Source organism: Lepisosteus oculatus, chromosome 6 (assembly GCF_040954835.1).
Source record: "Lepisosteus oculatus isolate fLepOcu1 chromosome 6, fLepOcu1.hap2, whole genome shotgun sequence".
Classification (NCBI taxonomy): Eukaryota; Metazoa; Chordata; class Actinopteri; order Semionotiformes; family Lepisosteidae; genus Lepisosteus; species Lepisosteus oculatus.
In genome coordinates, this window is record NC_090701.1 from 12,264,727 (window position 1) to 12,285,324 (window position 20,598).

The following is a 20,598-nucleotide window of genomic DNA, read 5'->3' on the forward strand; positions in this document are numbered from 1 at the left end:
CGTTTTTAAAATAATAAAAGTGAAAATACAGACCAAATGATATCTGCCGACAAAAGCAGGTTCACTTTATGAGAGCTGATTTTTCAAACTACTGGAGTTGGAAAACAAATCTAGTTATTTAATGTAGTTTTGGACCAAAGCAAAGATTTCAAAGTAGGTGGACTGGACAAGTAGAAGTGAATAGATCTCATCACTGTTACCCATAGCCACAGGATGTTTCTTATAAACCCACTGTTACACATTAAAACTACATTGAACCGTTCACAACGTCTTTTTTTTTTCATTCTTTTTCTACAGGATCACGATAGTTTTCATAAGAAAACCTACAGCCCAGGCACCAGTCTGCGTTGACAGTAATTCCCCTTTAAAATACGGCAAAAAAAAAGCGAAAGCCAGTCAGTCCTCTACGCTAAGTTTCTGATCCCACAACGTTTTCTTTAAGCAATCCAGGAAACTGAAACACTGCCGAAAAGGAAGTGCATTTTATCAGCTCTCGCTAAACCGACAAGGTCTTTCGCGAATGGCGAGTTAGCCTGGACTGCCGTGCGCCTATCGGTGTGGTCAGAGAGCTCCGACGAGGCGGGTCTTCCTCAGCACTGTGTTGTTTCCAGAAAAGAAAAAAAAAGGGAAAAATAAGAAAGATTTTGTTGTTGTGCTTCACCGTTTCAAACTGACTTTTTTTTCCTACTGTGCTGTTTCATTTGCTAATTTTGGTTTATTCACAGGTAAATCGGTTTAATTTTACATAACGTCTTACATCCGGAATGCCTTTTATATCATTTTCTTTTAAACAGAAGCAGATGTCCGACACAGTGGAGTGTGGAATAACCCCCAAAATGATACAGTTTTCACACTAGAAAAATCGAGAAGTCTGGCAGATTTGCAGTGTAGTGTAACGTAAGGATGTAAAAAATGAAAAGCAAAATATTCTTCTTATTGTTTTTGTGTCCTTTCCACGTTTTGACAAGAGCTGATGGGTATGTGCAAATTGTGTTTTAAAACTGCAGTACCTTGCTGAGTCATTTTACATTTAGGTTGTATGTGTGATTCGGGATGTGATTGCTGTGTAATACCTGAATTGTCCATTTATCCTTTCTTATTTTTTGGGGGGTCTTTTTAAAAGCTATTTTTCGTGTTAATGTTTTTGTTGTTGACCGACAACCTACAGTTAGCCCCTGTGTTACATAACCTACCGAGGGAACAGTCGTTCACATCCTTAAATTGATTTACTATGTGTATATGACTATGTATCGCTGCTTTTCCTGTGAGGAACTCCTAGGCTGAAATTGTATGTGAAAACACAGGGTGCATGGTTTTATTTGTGTTTATTGGCAGGAGCTTAATCGAGTCAGAAGAGGCTTTTCTGACAGCTGTCACATCGTTTTAAGGAAAGCAGAGCGAAATGCAGGGATCATTACAAATAGTCACTATACTAGTAACTAGTTTTCACAGACACGTGGATGTCATGCTATGTGGACAACGTGGGCATTTTTAATTTAGAACAGGTGACGTTATTTGGGGCGCCTCGCACGACTGCTGTATGGGCCAGTGGCCACTGCTAGTTGATGCGGTCATTGGTACAACAAGGTGCTAACGTACAGTACCTAATTTAACAGACTCTATGCGTTTGTGTTTTATTTTTTTGATGAGCTTATCAGAAGAGTGTCCATCAGAATTGTTCCAGCTTTCGCTTCGTTGTTTCTTTCTGTTAAACATTGCTAGGTGCTTATGTTCAGTGCTGTGGCCTTCGGCCTGTTTGGGTTTGTTAAGCTTCGTCTCTGTAGGAGTATATCTAACAAATCCTGGATTGTCTCAAGCTGTTTAACAGTACAGTGGCATTGGTCCAGACTAAAGCTCAGATAAACTCTCTCTCAAACTATGCCGTTTAGTGAGGTTGTGATGGAAACACTGGACAGCGTGGCTTATCTGTATTTTTCTGCCATCACTTAATATAGAATAAATTACATTTCTGTATGAAGTGAGTTTTGCATTGCAAGCAGGACAAAGTCCAGGCAGGTTACTAATCAAAGGAGGACCCTCTTATCCTTATGACAGGCTATGCAGTGCGTGATAATTTGATTAATGTTAATGATGTACTGTATGAAGTATAGATCTTTTTGATGAAGATGGCAAGACCTGAATGTTTTTGTGTGTGTAGTTTTCATATGACATGGAATTAAAAACTTATTGTACAGAATGCTGTGTACCTCTACAAAGACTGTTGCTCTTAGACTTGTCTAACAGTTTTTTTTAATTTTTGAATTGAAAAGTTATCTCTATTTACAAAGTTCAGAATTGTACTGTATTTAAATAAGCGGTCTTGGAACAAAATGTCACAGTTGCCAGCACAATATAGAGCACACACAAACCCACCTGCATGATGTTGCCTATCCTTTGTGTATCAAAGCTTATCATTGTGAAGAGAGTCATTCTTTCTTTGGACGCTAAAGAGGAAATCGTTGTGCTTTGGGTGAATAAGGTGGGATGCTGTGGTTTTGTTTTGTTTTTTTCCAGAAACCAGGAATTTATGCTGTCATGGGCTAAAGAAAAACATGGGTTGGATGAACATCATGACAAGTGCTCACCGATAACTTTTGAATGAGCTGACCCCAAAGAGAGGAGAGAGTTTGAGCTGGGAAAGAGCTGTTGCTGTTTAACTGCTGTTTAAGTTTGACAGAGTCTGCACATAGAGAGAAGACTATGAAATGTGTGAAATAAGACCGTTAAACACTCACTTCATTCTCAAAGGCTTTAGCAGTGGTAAGACCAACACTGCGTTTGGCACTTAATTCCCCCATGGTCCGTGTCCAGTTTCACATTTACTGCCACTTTTAAAGGGTGCCGTATCACGAATTAGGTGTCTGGTGACATGCTTGCAGCAAAGGAGGGTATGAATGGTAATGTGATACAAAGAGTTGTCTCTTGGTTTTGTAGGTTATTCCTAGAAACTCTTTTCGGGGTTTTGCCTGAAGTGGGAAATTTTGGGGCTGGAAGAAACCATTGCTAGCAAATGCAACAGTGATCTGGAATTGGTTTCTGAAGATTTGTATTATTGATGGCTTGTGCAGTGGAAATATCAGCGATTTCAGCCATGAGTTGTGACAAGCCCTCTCCCGTTTTATCTTGATATTTTTAATGTTTTAAGTACATTCAGTTGAGCAAGTTGTCCAGCTTGGTGTTCTGCTGTGATGTATTGTTTCTACCTTCCACTAAAAGGTTGTCAGCTTTCTATCGTGACTAATGGTATCTGGATTGAGCCCATCAGTTTGTTGAGTGTTCATCAGGCTCCAGAAAATCTGGACATTTGAAGACTAAGTACTAAGCCTTTATTGAATAATCATTGCTAGGTTATTATGTCATAATAATATGATCTTTTCACAGATCCGAAACTAAACTGTATGTTTAAATTGAAAAGTAAATTAAATTTGCTCATTGCGACCTTTATTTCAAATGAATATCTTATTATCTGCTTTAGCCCTTATTGCACTGGACAACTTAATCAAATTCTTAGAGTAAACAGCCATTCTCTGTCAAAATTATTATTGAAAAATCTGGACTGTAAAACATGGAAAAGGAATTATTAATAATGACAAGTTAGTTGCACACTGTGAAACAAAAAGAGTAAAATCACACTGTTTCAACTGTGGAGCTATCAACTTCTTCAGATGTCAGGGCTTTACTGGTGGAATGATTGTCTTTCCTTGACAGTCTGGAAATAACTTCTGCTTTTGCTCTTTACAGCTCACAAGCTGACACAGTTCCCTGCAGTATCCTCTATAGATTATGTTTGCATGTTTTTTATTTGTATTGACTATGGTTACCAGGCTTCAAAGTCATTAATAGTCACGTTCACAGAGGTTTAGCAGTAACAGCCTTAAGTCTTAGAGCTGCATCAGAATCCTGTTCTGTATCAGGTGTCTGCTTCTTCGGAGACCAATGTCTAACCTGTTTGTACAGTATATCCAAGATTCATGCATGTGTTATTTAATAATAATTTTACTTAGGGAAAGATGAGAAGATGAGAAATTAAAATACTGCACCTCAAAACAAAAGAACAAGGTCTTTGGTGCTTAAAGGCACCAAGGGCACATTATCTGCTATCTGACATGATTTGGTACCGTTCTTAGTCAGATTATCAGTGTGAGCTGCCGAATCACACGATTAAGAGTACTGCTTAAACAGAAGGGACTTTTCCAGCAGTTTCATTTACTGAAGTGCTAAGGATTTTTTGGGCATTTATGGACTGAAAGCAGAGCTTTTGAGGTCTAATAGAGAGCTTTACAAATCTGACATCCTCTAGATCTTGAGTCAGCTTTACCTTATTAAAGAAAGTGGAATTATTACACGCTTCTCTCAGATATCAGATAGGAAGTACACGCCCTGCAGTTGAGTCGCATGCACTGTGACAGCTTCCTTTTACAGTGACTGCCTTTTGGTTTCACTCTGGGCTATGGGTGTCTGTGGAACTTTGTTTTTTCATATAGTCATTTGCTCTTTTCCAGGTTCCAGTGCCTCCCGTTCATGAAAAGACCTTGTGCTAAATGAATAACTGTTGCCATGTTCAGCTTTGAAGGCGATTTCAAAACAAGACCCAAGGTGTCTCTGGGGGGAGCAAGCAGAAAGGTGAGATTCAAGTTTGAGTCACTGTAGTTCCGCAGATTTGGGATATCTTCACTGTATCTTCACGGATTGTTCCCAGTAACCAAAGTGTGTCTCTGTGAGTGACGGAGGTCCCTGCAGCAGATGTGGAATGCGAAAGTATTCAGCTGCTTAGTGCAGCTCTGAGAATGCACTGTTATTGATTTTAGAAAACAACAGATCTGATGTTTAATGATAAAAAGTAGTTGTCCTGTCATGATCATGGATGTTAGTCTGGATTTCTCATGACGTTTCGATGTTGTGGTTCTTAATCGTGGCTGCTGTTTTTAGCGGAAAGTGGTTTTGGATCCCAACATCAAATTAAATCACTGTTCTTTGTTTCCTATTCTATGCAGAAACATTTTGTCATGAAAATATTGTGTCTACCCTTATTATATTATAGTTGTTAAGTTATGTTTTTGTTATGTCAGGGACATGGATTAAACGGTTTTTGGTTTGTTGACGATTTCCAGATTTTTTGAATGGCTTTCTGTTCCATTATTAGTACAATTGTTTTTGTCAATCGTATACCTGCCCAGTTTGGAATGGTCAATTGTTTCTTTGCATCTTGGCAAATGTCAATGATTTCTCCACAGCAAGAATAAGAATCTGCCCACCCATCAGAACCATTTTTGGTGTAACAGACTGCTAGCTCCATAATGACCTGTGGGAGGGTTAGTACCAATTAGAGAAGCAACACATCCCTCACTGACATCATTGCAGGGAGACCATCATTGCAGGGAGAACCCTAGCCAATACCAATAATACCAACCCAACAGTGCACTGTTAGTTGTGTGATGTTGCCTTAGGAACCCATTCACAGTTTGCCTCTGATGTGACTTGGGCAGTAGTACCACTTTCTAGCCCTTAGACCTCAGAAGCTGAGCACAGCTGGGCCAGGTTAGTAATGGAATGGGATGCCTCCATTGAAAACCAGGTGGCTACTTTAAGTGATTTTGGTAAATCAGTACGTGGTATTTTTCCCTTGTGGACCAGAATGTCCAAAACCAAAACCCAAGTATGGTGACCGGAGACATTGCTGTGGGAGACGTTGTCCTTTGGACGAGATGTTTAACCAAGGTCCTGACTGCTTCGTCATTAAAGATCCTGTGGTAGTTTTGTACAATTTTGCCTACCTACAGTTCCCCTATAATTAAACAGGTGGAGCAATTTCTTACTTCACCTGATCCGCTGTACAGGTGGTCTGCTGTGTTTCCCATGTGTGACCGAAGTCTGTATTGTGTATAAAGAGTGTTGGGATTCTTTGAGATGGAGTGTTATCTAAGTACGAAGAATTATTATTTATGGAATGATTTCTAGCCTGTGTTTAACTGTTCCCTTTAATCATTTCAAGGAGGAAAAAGCATCACTTCTGCATCGGACACAAGAAGAAAGACGAAAACGGGAGGTAAGGTTACAAAAAAATAATTTGGCTAGCTAAAAGAGCCCTCGAACACAGCAAATGGGAACTGAACATAGCTGAGTTACTAAAAAACACCGAAAGCAGCATGAGCTGTGGAATAGTCATGCATGACCTCATCTTACACGGCACTCACAGAGGTCAATTTCAGCTGTTGCCCTAGGATAAAGACAAATGTAACTGGGCTCTTGTAGATACAAATAAATATGAGTGCACGTGAACAAGTTAATTCGGAAATTATCTAATGAATATGCTTTTCAGGAAGAGAAGATTGTTTTACTTTTCAACATATTCCCCGGGCACAGCCACGGTCAGTTCTGCCATTGCCTTATGAGGTTATGGATGCTCTGGTAATATAACGAGGACTGGCTGGATCTTGACCAGTGCAACACCCAGCTCTGTTGCTTGAACCTTCTTGTCTGGACAGTTGGAGAGATTGACAGTGTGAGTTCAGTTCTGCAGCATGGGTAGGGTAAAAGCTGAATGCCACTCCCATCAGTGTACTGTATGTGGTGAGTGAGCTGCAGCATTTCTGATCCTCAGATATTGTCTTTCTACTGCATGGATGCCTGTTTACCAGTCTTATTCTGCAACATGACAGCATGTGCCCATGCATAGCAGAGGCTATAGTTCAGTGCATTGCATTGATGATTTTGGTTTTGACTTGATACTTGACACCTCATTTATAGTCTGGATCTTGAGCCTTTTCCTCTGTCTGACCCCATGTAGATTTACATTTCAGTGGTCTAATTGGCAGTGCAAGACTGACCAGCCAACATCGTTTTAGAACAAGGGTAGTTATATATATATATGGATGTGCAATGGACAAAAGTTGAGAAGTGAGCAGGACCCACTGGTGAAGAGCATTTGGTGGGAAATTCACTTTACTTATTTACAGTATTTACTCTTGTACATCAGCACCTGTTGTCAAGGGTCAAGGGATTTCCTTATAATTTGTTTTTTGGTATGTTCACAGCTTGGCAAGTTTTTCATCTTGTAAGACCACTGCACTCACTTTTATGATGCCAGCCCTTTTTAGTTAGTAATACTTGAACTGGATGTTTTAAGTGTTAAGTGTAGGGGACTGTAGGTTCGTTGCAACAGCACCACTACCACCCAGTTCAGTGAACAGAGCTGTCTGTGTGGAATTTGGCTAAGTCAAGATCCCCATGTGTGGCCCTCAGCCATCTTGAAGACCACTGACTGTTGTGTGCTAAGTAGTATTTTTAGAAACTGACAGTACACATTTCATATTAATACATTAAAATCATTTGAAAACATGAGTTGAGCGGTTCCAAGGACACTAAAATGTACCAGACGTTCACAAGGGGCTCCAAAGCCGTACCTTATCTGTTACTGCTTTACAATTTAGAGTAACGAGGTGTACATTGTAGGTTTTAATCGACATGTAATGTTGTACTTTACACAACAATACTATGTCGATGAGTGTGCCGTGGTAGATCCTGGGTTCATCTCTGGTTTTTGCAGGTTTTTCCCCCCATGTTGGTGTTGGTTATCTCTAAGTTTGTGCTCTGGCTAGGTGAATTCTGACTTGTCCCTGTTTGAGTGTGGTGCCCTGTTATAGACTGTCCTGACCAGGCTGTAGGACTGTTGGGATAGGATCATGGTTGTTGCAATTCTACCCTGGGAAAAAATAGATGATAATTCTGATTGCAGATGGATGTACAGGACGTAATGATGATAATGATTGCAACAGACGGTAGGGTTCTCTTGTGCTCATCACCTGCTCCTTGGTGAGCTTGTGCCTCAGTTATTTGTGAGGCAAGACTTATCACATATCCTACAGTATATATAGATTTTGGGCAGTTCTTAAAAGTTCATTTGTGAAATATGTTTCTGTTTGTCAAAAGTGTTTTTTTATGTTACTGGAGAGCTTGTCTTCTATGTCAATTCTTCACTAGGTCCACCATTTTTTTGTACTCCAATATATGACATTTTCCTTGTTTGATACAGGTAGGATTTTCAGTATACGAGTGAAAACAGTTTTAAACAGTCTGATGAGAATCAGTGAGGACGCCTCTGTCTTCCTGAAAACATTGTTTAGCTTCTCAATACCACATCCTTACAGAACCCAGTGCTCGTTGTTTATTACAACACCGCTTACTTGGAAAAAAGGTTTTGACAAGGGCTTTTGTTAATTATCTACTGAGTGTCTCTGCAATTCCTTCCCAGGATGAAAGACGAAGACTGAAAAATGCAATTATTATTCAGTCCTACGTGCGAGGATATAAAGATAGGAAACAACAGGTATGTTTTTCCTTATATTGAAATAGTTCTGACGTGCACACACGATGCTTTATATGATGACAAACAGAAGACCTCTAAAAAAGGTGTTTTTTAGTTTCCAATCCCTGATGTTCTCAGTTACGCACATACACTGTTTGTTAAATTGACATAGATTAAGTGTTTTTAAATGACTCATCACTTGTAATTTCTTTTACATTTTTGTGCTTGCGTCTGTGGATAAATAAGGTGCTTTTTATTGTTTTGTGTAACTTTTTAATATGAAGCTTTAATGAATTAATTCTGCAGTCCACTGAATCAGCTGTCTCTCAAGTTTGTAACATACAGGATTTGCCAGTATCCTTAAATCAGTATAATAGGCTTTTGATATTATAAACGTATGACCTTTTAGGAGCAAAACATAACATCAAACTTGTAAAGAATATTAGTGATGCAATGGATGCCTTTTAAAAGTCTGTCTGTTAAAGGGTTTGAATTCATGTGTGCTAATAGAGATTCCTGATCTTCGCATACCTTGGAAGAACAGCTTTTTTTGTGTTGGTTTTCCAGCTCTTCCCTAATTGATTTTAGTTCTGCACTTTCTCTTAACGTATCCCTTTCTTTTTCCAGCATGCCATTCAGAGAAGCGAGTTTGATCGCTGTGCTTGTCTAGCACAGTCAGGCGGAGGGATTTCCCTTAGCGATGGAGCCAACCTGACTCTTTTAGTACGACAGCTTTTATTTTTCTACCGACAGAGTGAAGATTCAAATAGATTGGTAAGAGGACCAGTGATATTAATGATATGACATTTTTTTTGGGGGGGGGACTTGCAGTTTTCATTTTAATAGCCAACAGGTTTTAAAACCTGAAATGGTTCAACCTGTAATGCACAGAGAATCTTATTTCCATCCCTGGATTAGGAGCACAGTGTTAATATGAGATGTACTCAAAGTACGTTCATGTTGGCCCAAGTCTGCAGTGATTCGCTATTGATATAATGCTGATATCTAGCCTCTATCAGGGTGATGAAGTCAATTAGAAGCTGCTGCTGAATATGCACTTTTTTGCAGATATGGATGTGCCAGAATTTGGTGAAGTCCAACGTCCAGTTTATCAAGCAGCTGGCGGGTCCTGACCGACAGACGTGTGTTTTTCAGATAAAGAGGTTGCTGGGCCTATGTTGCAGGTATAGTCTATCCATTCCACTAGACCAAACATTAAAACATCCTTTTTTTTAAAGTTGATCACATTTTGGTTAAACCAGGACTGTTCTGGTTTGGTTGAAGAACTTCAATCTCAACCAAGCCCATTCAGGAAGTATATATTATGAGAATTGTAGCCTTCAGTATGAATAGAATTGTATGCAGTCGACTTGCATCTTACGCACTCTCAATTTGCAGGTTTACGCAGTCAGCCCTGCAAAATATAGAATCAATTCTATTTATTTAATGTTTTTATACTTGGATGTAATATATTGTATTACCATAAGAGGTTAGTAGAGGGTTTTTAGAAGGGTTACATGGTAAAATTTGACTGTATGCGAATTTGGCTTTACAGTCTACTCAAAATCCCTAACCCTCATGTAAATTGCGAGTCTACTGTATTGTATTCTGTGGTAGTAGGAAAATTTGCGAATACGTAAACTCACCTGAATGTGACACTAGTATTTTTATAATTTGAATCTCTTATGAGTTATATGCTTTGCCCAGGAATATAAGAGCTCTTTCAGTACGCAGGAGCAAAGAGCCCTACCTGCTAAATAGTATTTCTAATTATACTGTATGATTTCCTCATCCAATTTTTTATTGCAAACATCAGCCTTTAAGTTAGGGTTTGCGTGTGTTAATTGCCATGCGGTTCAGTTTGAAGGCAGAATTAATTTGAATTCACACAAAAAAAATGGCTTTACAGGCCTACCTAGAGAGTTTGGGACATGTTTCTGTCTTTATCACACACCGTGAGTTCTAAAAATCCATCAAATATTTAATAAAATAAATTTCTTGAAAAGCTCTATGTATCTGCTGAATTTTATGTTTTTTTTATCCTAGGAAGGTATATTAAAAAGGCACAGATGAGAGGAGACACTAACCCAGTTGTTAGAATAGTGTCAGAAGTCCAAACTTCCACAAGCCATCATTCCTGTAGAGTGTCCTGAATTTAGTCACGCTTAGTTTGCTGCATTTTTACTATTTGGTGTTCAGACATGGTATGTTTACTGTAGTGTTCTGAGTTTGTGAAACCATGTTAGGACTTAATTCCTCTGACACTAGTAGCTTTGTAAAGAGTTGCACTGCTGGGGCACATTGGTGATCTTATATTTAGAACTACCCAAAATCTGTCATGGAGGGAGGGAGATGGAATGAAGTGGTGATCTTCATATAATAAAATCAGATAGTACTGTAGATACTTCTGAATAATGCGGCAGAGGATAACCACGATGTATAATCATGTTTTTGTTTAATTCCTAGACTTTTGCAGACTTGCAAGGATGACAATTTGAATGTTGCCGTTCCCATGAGAATGCTGGAGATATTTTCTTCAGAGATAACTTATTTGCCTGTTCTTCAAGATGCTAATTGTGTAGCGTCTTTAATTGAACAAATTTTGCACTATATGGTACATAAAGGTCAGTATCCTTCCAGGGCTGTTTTTCCAGATGTTTTCGTGTCCGGCTTTAATTTGGTAATATACCTTGCAAACTTAATTTATCATTGTAACGTAAAGGATTCTAAACATGAATATCAAATGATCATACTATAAATGTCTTGGTAGATATATAATTTAGAGTAGTGTATTCCTTTAATGGCTGAAATGTGGAATACTCATTTATTTTATAGAATTCGTTTTTTCACTGTCTTTCAGGGTACTACAGATCCCTTTACATTCTAGTCAATTACAAGCTTCCTCCAAGTTTAGAATATCGCGACGCTCCTCGTGTTCCTCTTGCTAGCACTCTCCTGGAGCACATTCTGAAGCCATTGCACTTTACATACTCCTCCTGTGCAGAGGGAGCAAGGTAAGAGCACTGTGCCTGTGCCCGACATCTTTAAACTGGTCTTCCCGTCCTGTTTGGACTGGTGGAAATATTGCACTGGGGATTCTACATCACAGCCCTCTAAAAATGTACTGTACCTTGGGTCGAGCATTTCTTTTGTCCCGGTGACTCACAGTAAAATCACCCTGTAAACTGAAACTGGAAGCTATTCGTTCCACTGGTTACAAGGACACTGTAATTGCTTCACCAGTTTGTTTACAACCAGCTGAGGAGTCTGGCTCACTTTTATAGCTTAACAAGAGGAGAGTTATCAAGTGTTTGCCCTGCATTCTGAATGTTGTTAGCTGCGCACGTTTGTTGACTTTCTTTGTAAAGAAAAGTAAGAAAGAGTTGTAGTCTGTAGAAACTAGATGCAGTTTTGTCACTTAGTTAATATTAGGTCAGTCAAACACAGTAAACAGCTGCATTTCATGAGAATGGTTAAAGTTACAGTTCTTCAGAAAATATAGTTTCCATATAAATAAAAATTAATTTATGATGTTATCTCTGTATACTAGTGTGGTACTAATACAAATTTGCTTGTGCGTTACTAAGTACTGTTAAAGGACATATGGTTGGACACTAAAAGACCCAAAGAAATTGTAATTACTCACATGCTATTTTCTTGCTGTTTTCCATTTTAATTCAACTTGAACATTTGCCTTTATTGTGGAACCTTACCACATAAATTTGGGAAATCTAAATATATTGTATCAAAGGCTTTTTTGTGTCCATTGATACTATAGCTTGTATAAACATTCCATCATATTTGTTACTGTCCTATATGTCCTAAATTTTTGTTTTTGTGTCAGAAATTTAAAAGTGCTCATATATCATAGGATGCTTTCTTTGATATAAAAAATAATTCAGAGTTTTCATTGATGTACAGCAATATTTGCAAGCAGTGGGACTAAGACACACAAAGATCTCTTTACACACTGTATATGTATATATGCATAGTAAATATTCACGTTGTTGGTTGTCAAATAATAGTTTTATACAAGGTCTGTGTATATTTTTTATGTTTATTAGATACACACAATTATCAGATTTATGATTTTTTTCAAGGATGAGGAAAGAGATACGTTCATACGTGAATTATTCAAATACAAACAGTAACTCAAGAGTGGTGGAATTTAAAAAAAATCATCCAAAGGAAGACTTTACAGAGTGTGCACCTTCAACTTGGCAGACAATCGGTTTGCTTAGTGGCACAAAATTCTCATCTGACTCTTTGGGAAATGGGCTCTGATGTTATCCACCTCAGAATTCAGAGGCAGGACTCTCAAATCTCAACAACCCACAAAGGTTTAAACTAACCCAGGCTTTCTATATACTTACTAGGTATATTTCTGATAATTGTTCTAGAATTACAATCTCAGAATTAAGCTCTGAACTTTTCCTGATATGGGTGTAATTTCCTGTTATTTTCCCGGTTTGTTTTTTTCAGTTTTCTAATTAGCGGGAATCATCAGTGGGCCTTGTCTGAAGAGCCTGTTGTAATCCCTTAGCCGAGCAATTGATCTCATGACAGACATTCCTTGTCTCACTGTATAGTGAGGCGTTCCTATTGCCTTCTGACTTTGGAGGTCTGAATAACATAGGCTACTTCTGTAGTAGAGGTCAAGAGAGGTCTGGTATAAAAGGTGAACTTTTGTAAATTCTGAAATGAAATTTCCTGCTGTTTTGTTGACCTGCACGTTTTGACATACAGAGTTACCCTGTTGTGTTACCCCACCCTATGTGGGGAAAAAGGGTGTATGTACAGTAGCACACTGTAGGCTCTGTACTATGAATTTTTCCTGCAAACTGTTCTTGTGGTGTTCCCTGACATGGAGTCACCAACAACCACGGCGTCTGTTCGGTTGGGTTGAGTCCTGGCATTGTAGTGGCTCCTTGGTTTTACTAAGTAAGCTGCGTGAGACCTCGTGTGTGTGAGTGAGTAACTTACTGAAAACATTGTGTAATAACTTATTTTTATTTAGCAGTTAAGACTTAACTTGAAACACCCTTTTTTGGCCACACACTTTACTGCTTGATTCTATTACTGTGTAAGCACAGTCAGAGGTGACTGAGGAGGAAAATAGGTTCACTAGGAAGATGGACAGACAGAACATTAATATTTGATTCATTTGTGCCATGTGTCAAAGCTAAGTTAAACAATGATGACAATATTCTAAAATTCCCAAACGGTTTAGGTATTAATGTGACAAAGAACAGTGGCTAAAGTGAAAGCTTATATTATTGATTCCTGTTTGGAAAAGTACAATTCCTGGTATAGTAGCAGGTGTGAGCTTGGTCTGTACCTGGATGGGAGACCTCCTGGGAAAGCAAAGGGTGCTGCTGGAAGAGGTGTTAGTGGAGCCAGCAGGGGGCGCTCACAATGCGGCCTGTGTGGGTCCTAATGCCCCAGTATAGTGACGAGGACACTATACTCTAAAAAAGGTGAGAAGTAAAACAGAGGTGCTGACTCTCCGTGGTCATTACAAATCTCAGGGCGTTTCTCTGAAAAAGCCTTTACCAATCAAGACCTCCTCGTTTGAATTGCGTTCATTAGTCTGATCTCCTCCCCACTGATAGGAATCAAGTATACATTAATGTATTCTGCATTTGGAGTATGGAGAGTACAGGGCCTGTAAGTGTTGTGTGCTCAGCAGGGTTGTGTTTGTTTTTTCTCCTTCTCAAGCCTGTTGAATAATGCGTGTGCCCGGGGCCTGTTTGTGTTTTCCAGACAGTATGTGTTTGCAGCCTTCACCGAGGAGTTCATATCCGCGCCTTTCACAGAGCAGATTTTCCACTTCTTCATCCCCGCGCTGGCCGACGCTCGCTGCTCTTTCCCCTTTGAGCCTTTTCTCGGCGCGATGCTGGGGGCCGGGAGCGCCGGCGCGGAGCCCAGACGCAAGGCGCCCTGGCTCTTCTACTTTGTCCTGGCGGTGGGGGAGACGCACTTAGGTAAGGGGCGGGACCCGGACGGGCTGACGTCCCCTGTGCGGCGCTACTTTCCTGATTTCTGAGTTGTGTGCCGATACTGAGGCGAGGAGAGTTTCCATGCTGTCGGCCGACGTAATGAAGCAGGAGGAGCACGAGGGACTTTCCAGTGGTTCTCGGTTCAGTGTGATGCGTCGGTGGACCCAAGTGATATTGCGCAGTTGCAGGTGTTTGTTTGAGTGGTGTCTGAGGATGTCAAGGTTGGACGGGATGTCTTGACATTGTTGTGTCTCAAATGCGGAACCAAAGAGGTCGATATCGACAAACACGTGAGGATCTGTTTCTTTGATAGGTATAGACCCATCTAGAAGTTGGCGTACCCTGAGATTATGAGTCTTAATACTCTACCAGCAGAGCTAGCCGGGGCCCAATTTAGATGTGTGTTTTAATATTATTTCTTTCTTTTGTACCTTCATAACAACTTTCTAGACTCGCATTTACTTTAATCAAACTAGAACGCTAACATTATTTTTGCCTTTGTATTGGTGTAATCTTACTTAAAGCATCGCCAAAGCAGCAGAGGGTTTAACCTTTTTGGATTTGTGATGCACATGGCTTTTTCTCTCTGTGTGCTGGCAGGTGGTCTCACAGAAGAGGGTTTATTGCTGTACTTGAGAACACTACAAACCCTGCTGCCCCAGCTCCCTGTATCAGTGGCCAACACCAGACAGGAAGTACTGAGTGACTCTGAAGACGAAGATGACACCAGCATCAAAGCAGTGTCCACACAGGTAACAGGAATATCTCTAACATGCACAAAAGAAAATTATTGGAAGTGGAAAGGCATTGTTTAGCTGTTAGTAGTTGGTAATTTATAGCTAGTAAATGCTTTATAGTGGCCTATAGTGGTAGTTTTTGTAGTTTCATAAAACTTAAAGGTTCATATCCTGCTTAAACTTTTTTCCAGGTTTACAGCCAGACTTCAGGCTAGTCTTCAGAATTTATTAGGTAATGATAATTATTGCTACCTTGGCATCTTGGCCAAATTTCCCCCTGGCCTTTACCAACTGTTTAGTTGGAATGTTTACTGCTCTTTCCGTAGAAAGTTCCTCAGCTAAATATAGTTTTATTTCTTCATGCAAATCTCATCTGTTGCCTGTCTGAGGCAGCTGTTGATAGAAGGCACGCGCTTGCGCTTGCTGGCTGGCGAAGGTTATGGCCCGTTGCCGTTCTCTCTTGTCTGTGGTGGCAGGACGACACCAGGATATCGGTGCAGTTCATCACCGAGGAGTGCGTACACAAGCTGGACACCAAGCAGCAGACGAACGCCCTGCTGAACCTGGTGTGGAGGGACGCGGCCAGCGAGGAGGTCTTCACCATGATGGCGTCCATCTGCCACACGCTGATGGTGCAGCACCGCATGATGGTCCCCAAAGTGAGGTGAGCGGCCCTGTGGGGGTGAAGCCATCGGAGCGCAGCAGGAGGTGGCCCTTCACCGCCTGGGTGGATCCGCCCTACAAATTTAACTGGTGTTCACTGGGGCTGTGCGGCGCGGGGGTTGAGGGGCTTGTGATATGTATGAGGTGCTGCGTATAGAATTTCATGTTTTTTTTTCCAGCAAGAGGTAGTTCTCAATTTACACGGCGGATAAGGTCCTGAAAACTGCTGCCCAAATTAACGACTAATGTCCCATAATTAGTTTCCCATAATTAGCAAATAGCGGGGTTGCATTCTGGGCCCACTCCCACCTAGAGGTTTCAACTCCCAAATAAAAGCAGTTGCACACAGCTATTCGTGTAATGTGTTTAAGTAGTCGTAATTATAGTTGTAATAAGAATCATTTTAAACTAATTGTTTGTCAATTTCGTGTCAGTTTCACTCCGTTGACTCTCAGTGAGTCTTTACATTACCTGAAGGAGAAATGAATGTTTTTGAGTGACACATTTTATTGCTTTATATTTAGTACTTTCCCCACATATAGCAGAATGCTACCCGCTATATGACTTCATTTCTCACGGTACAGTGGTTTGCGGGGCAAAAATCTGAATTCAGATCGTACCTGGGACTTGAGTTTGCCAAGGAAACGAGGCAACATGGAACTGTAGCTGTAACGTTGCGGGTGTTGGGGGGGGGGGCGTTGCCTTGGCGATTGCTCATGGACCCCCTGTGGCTGGACCAGGGCTGTCCAGAACGGAGCATTGTAGGATTGCAAGAAGCCAGAGTACAGTTCAGTGAGGTGCTGAAATGAGGTTTTATTTGTTACGAAATGGGCATTTTCAGGAGCAAACTGACGCCCAAAACTGCATTCTCTGCGTTCAGTCTTTTCTTTTACCACCTGAATGCAGCCCCTTTCAATCTCTTGTATTACCCTAAATGTCGAGTTTAAGAGAGCCTCCTGCATATGTATTAAAACTCACATAAAGATCGACATACATAGTACAGTGGAATTGTAGTACAGGTGTACTGGTGTACCTCGACAGGTGTCTGTGCGTCTTTCTCAGCATGTACAGAGCATCTACTGTAGATCAAATTCCACAGCACTGTCAGTCTGAGCCATGTCAGAGCTACACTGACTCGCACAGTGGGTCTGTCCAGTTTCGGTGCGCAGAAAAAGCGGGCCTCTCAGAGGAAGTACGCGCCGGCTTCACTGCTTCGTCTTCGACTTTGTCTCCATCACTTTCAGGCTGACAGGGCAGGTTCAGCCACAGCCGGCTTCTCCGAACTGAAGTGGTGCTGAACAGGAGAAAAATGACCAGGGATTGAATTCAGAAAAAAAAAAGTTTTAGGAAGCAGTAAACAGATTGCTTTACGTATTAGCAGTAGGTCATTTATTTCAACTCCTTCTGCCCATTTAGGTTGCCTTTTAAGTAAGGCAAGCACTAATGTAAATAATGATGAAGCAAACCAATTAGCTTCTGTCTTCACCCACTTGTGTTTATGGCTGCCAGAGGAAGTAAGATGTCAGTGAAACTGTCATTCCTCGATTAGGGTAATTAGCTCTTTTCAGGATAATTGCATTAGGGCAGGATGTGAGATGGGGAGATCATAGTTGCTGTTGAATTAGGGCGCCTGGCTTTACTGCTGTAAATAACTGGCTTCCCTGGCTAATAATTACTGGATTTAAACGAATCGTTGCTCTTGCTCAGAGTTTACTGGTAGACTTCTGGCAAAGGTGCCCACCGAAGGAAGGAGAACTTGGTGTGCTTATTTGTCTGTAATTGTGAACACAGCTGCTGTTTCCTGACTGCTGATTTACAGCACATCCATGGAGTGTCATTACACATACAGAGAATTTCTATTAGGTTTAGTCAGCTTTCCACTAGTGTTCTTACACAACCTTTACATTAGTAAAAAGTGTGCATATACAAAGATAATACACAGGTGTATCGTTTTTATCCATGTCCATTTTTTCATCTAAATTTTTACATAGTACGGCTTTCTTTTCGTCCTTCAAGTAGAAATACATACTGTATATAAAACTGCCTTTTGCAGTGCTTCAGGCTCTTTAAACATATATTTAGTGTTTCCTAGCAGGCAGCAAAGATTATGAAATGGTGTGGACAGCACAGAGACTGCAAATATTATAATGCTGTGGAATTACATAGGTTGTCTTAGATATGGGCACTGCTGAAGTTTGAATCTTCTTTTCATTTCCAAGGGATTCCTCAAAGAAAATGTCTTCTCTGTAGCAAGTAGTACATTTATATTTCTTGACGTGGATTGCTATTGTGAGGACTGCTCGTGCAATATTATATTGCATGTCAAAACAAGTTCTTGAGGCAACTTCTTCTCCTGTTGTATAGGGAATCTAGTTTTATTCAGTTTTTATTTTTTATCGAGACAACCTTATAACCATATAATTCAATTTCAGTTTGATAATTGAAATCCCAATTCCACAGGGCTAAAGCCTGTCTACTGTGTTGCCCCACTGGCACACGGCGCGAAGCTGTGTGAAGTCTGGATAACTCCTGATTGCTCTGTCCAGTAAGCTGTAAGCAAAAAAAAACGTACGCTACACAAATCTGAAGAACCTGCCTCAAGTGCAGAGGTGGTATGGCAGGACAATAAAAATAAAAAAGAGTTTAATTTAAAACAATTGAGTTTTATGGACGCCTCAAGAAATGTGATGTTCCTTTTTGCATATGTCAAGTGGGCTGTGCCTATGCAAGTGGAGGTTGGTTTCTCTTTGGGTTTGTCCAAGATCTCTGTTTCTTCTAATTTCTTGTTCATCCATGACCTTTATTTGAAGCCTTGGTCTCTAATCTAAGTCTTATGTGTCGTAGTAGCAGACGTACCTCTAATTGTACTTGCCTTAAATATACTGCAAGAAAGATTGGAATCTGCTTACTGAACCACTCAATGGAAGCTAAGTTTTTTTATTGCCTTTTCACTGCTACCACTTTTACCATAAATCCTCCTACTCTCTCTTCGTCATTATTGGAGATCTGTACAAAATAATTAGCTCAGTGAAGAAGATGATTTAATGTAGAGTGGGATTGGATAGCTTTACAAGAAGAACATATTGTGCTGTATTTTAATTTATTGTGATCTAAAATGGGGTTTGTAACCCAGGAGCTGCATATCATAAATATTAATATGGAAGGTTTGTTTCTTTTCTCCTCAAGGATAAATCTAATGGTTATTTAATTAAACTTTTACAGATTAAACCTTTTTTGTCTTTTACATGTAAGGTGTACCTATAGAAATTCTAAATGCTGTTCTTAAACATTTGGACGGTCTTAGATGTAATTGTTCCCTAAGTGTTTGCTTCACATATAATACAGCCGGCCACACTGCACCACAGTCATTACCAGCTGTAGAAGGACTGTAAGCAAGCCTGCCGCCCAGATGATGTTTGCTTAGCACACCAACTATAATTGTGTAGTTTACATGGTGAAAAAACATGAGGCACCAAAGTAATTTCTTCCACTCTCCTTGTGACGATCTAACACAAAGTTGCAGCTGTTTTGTAAAGGTGCCATTAAAGTTCATATTAGAGTAGGTCTAATTGCTTAGTCCCAGCAGAAGTACAGAGTGGAAAAAAAACCCTTTCAGTCCAAATACCCAAATGCAGTAATTATTAGAGGTTTGTCACTGGACAAAGTACGATACATTTTAAGATATATTACCAAACTGTAAGTCTTTTTCAAATTATGTATTTTATAAGGGCTGAACATATTTAGTAGAGTGAAGACAAGAGTGAGGTGCATTTATGTAAATCCATGTGTGTGTAATGTACAGTACTATGGATTTTCCGGCAGTGGATAACTGTTATTTCCAAACGGATGATGTGGGAGACTCATTCATGCTGCAGAGGATCAAATCAGAGCTGTCAGGCCTTTTTGAAACCTATTTCTCTAATGAGATCTTTTCCCTTTTAAAACCGCTTGCTCTAAAGTGCTTCATGTCACAGGGAAGTGGTGTGTTTTACGTGCTCTGGCGTCTTAATTGATATGTTAATTTTGGTGTATTTTTTCCACACGTGAAAAACGGATCCTTCTTTGTATGAGGGATATTGACATTGTAGTGAAGTCTGAGATTAAAGTGTTATGGCTTTCTGCTAATGAAAAACATTGCTACTTTTTAATTTTGTTTTTTTTATGAATAATTCTCATTATTTTGCAAGTGTGAACATAATTTGTATAATGGCAAATTAAAATATTGAGTACTGTCACAAAGTGTTCACCTCTCTGGGCAGTTGAAAAATGCTGAGAGTTTGTAAATAAGGTTTTAAAGAAAGTTAGAATATTCTCAATTACATTATAGCGTTATAGCGTTCAGTTTTTCATTCAAGTATTGAACATCTTTATTACGGCAGCCTTATGTCATTTTAGGTGTAACAGATTAGTTTGATACAGTAGGCCGCTATATTAGAAGTTTCTGTGTGTAACCAAAGTTGTTTAACTGAACTTCAAAGTAAATACATTGTAAATGTCTCTGTAAAAGTAAATGTCTCTATGTTGCTTCATATGGATATTGAATTTCAAGCAACAGCTCACATCGTGATAGTAGCTTTCGAAACAAATCAGGGATAAAGTGGTAGAGAGGCACAATGCAGGCAAAGGTTTCTTATTCCCCTAAGTACACTGAAGCCCATCATTAAAAAGTAGAGTGTTCATCATGCAGTTCAGATACTACATTGATCAGGCCATCCTTCCAAATTGAGCAGGCAAGCAGGAAATTGTTAAGGAATCGCACTGCGGAACCAGTGGTGAGTTTGAAAGATCTGCAAGTTCTGTGTCTGGGATGGGAGTCGGTGTTCAGGACATGGGCAATGTCCTGGTGCTTATATAAACCTGGCCTTATGGGTGAGTGTCAAGAATGAAGTTTTGA

The 20,598-nt window shown here is 39.9% G+C and overlaps 1 protein-coding gene across 2 annotated transcripts in view; it reads left to right on the plus strand.

Moving 5' to 3' along the window:
- Positions 1 to 571: 571 nt before the first annotated feature.
- The window catches only part of ube3c (ubiquitin protein ligase E3C), a 55,909-nt gene continuing 35,882 nt past the window's right edge, over positions 572 to 20,598 (plus strand). Inside the window, exons 1-11 of one of the 2 annotated variants that reach the window (XM_015354910.2) lie at positions 572 to 725; positions 4,503 to 4,623; positions 5,993 to 6,046; positions 8,252 to 8,326; positions 8,933 to 9,079; positions 9,374 to 9,489; positions 10,772 to 10,929; positions 11,166 to 11,319; positions 14,069 to 14,289; positions 14,905 to 15,056; positions 15,518 to 15,705. In XM_015354910.2, coding sequence (XP_015210396.1) covers positions 4,558 to 4,623; positions 5,993 to 6,046; positions 8,252 to 8,326; positions 8,933 to 9,079; positions 9,374 to 9,489; positions 10,772 to 10,929; positions 11,166 to 11,319; positions 14,069 to 14,289; positions 14,905 to 15,056; positions 15,518 to 15,705 — 1,331 coding nt within the window. In that variant the 5' untranslated portion in view covers positions 572 to 725; positions 4,503 to 4,557. Of the gene's footprint in view, positions 726 to 779; positions 978 to 4,502; positions 4,624 to 5,992; positions 6,047 to 8,251; positions 8,327 to 8,932; positions 9,080 to 9,373; positions 9,490 to 10,771; positions 10,930 to 11,165; positions 11,320 to 14,068; positions 14,290 to 14,904; positions 15,057 to 15,517; positions 15,706 to 20,598 lie in introns of those variants that run through there. The other variant, XM_015354911.2, reaches the window with a different exon arrangement.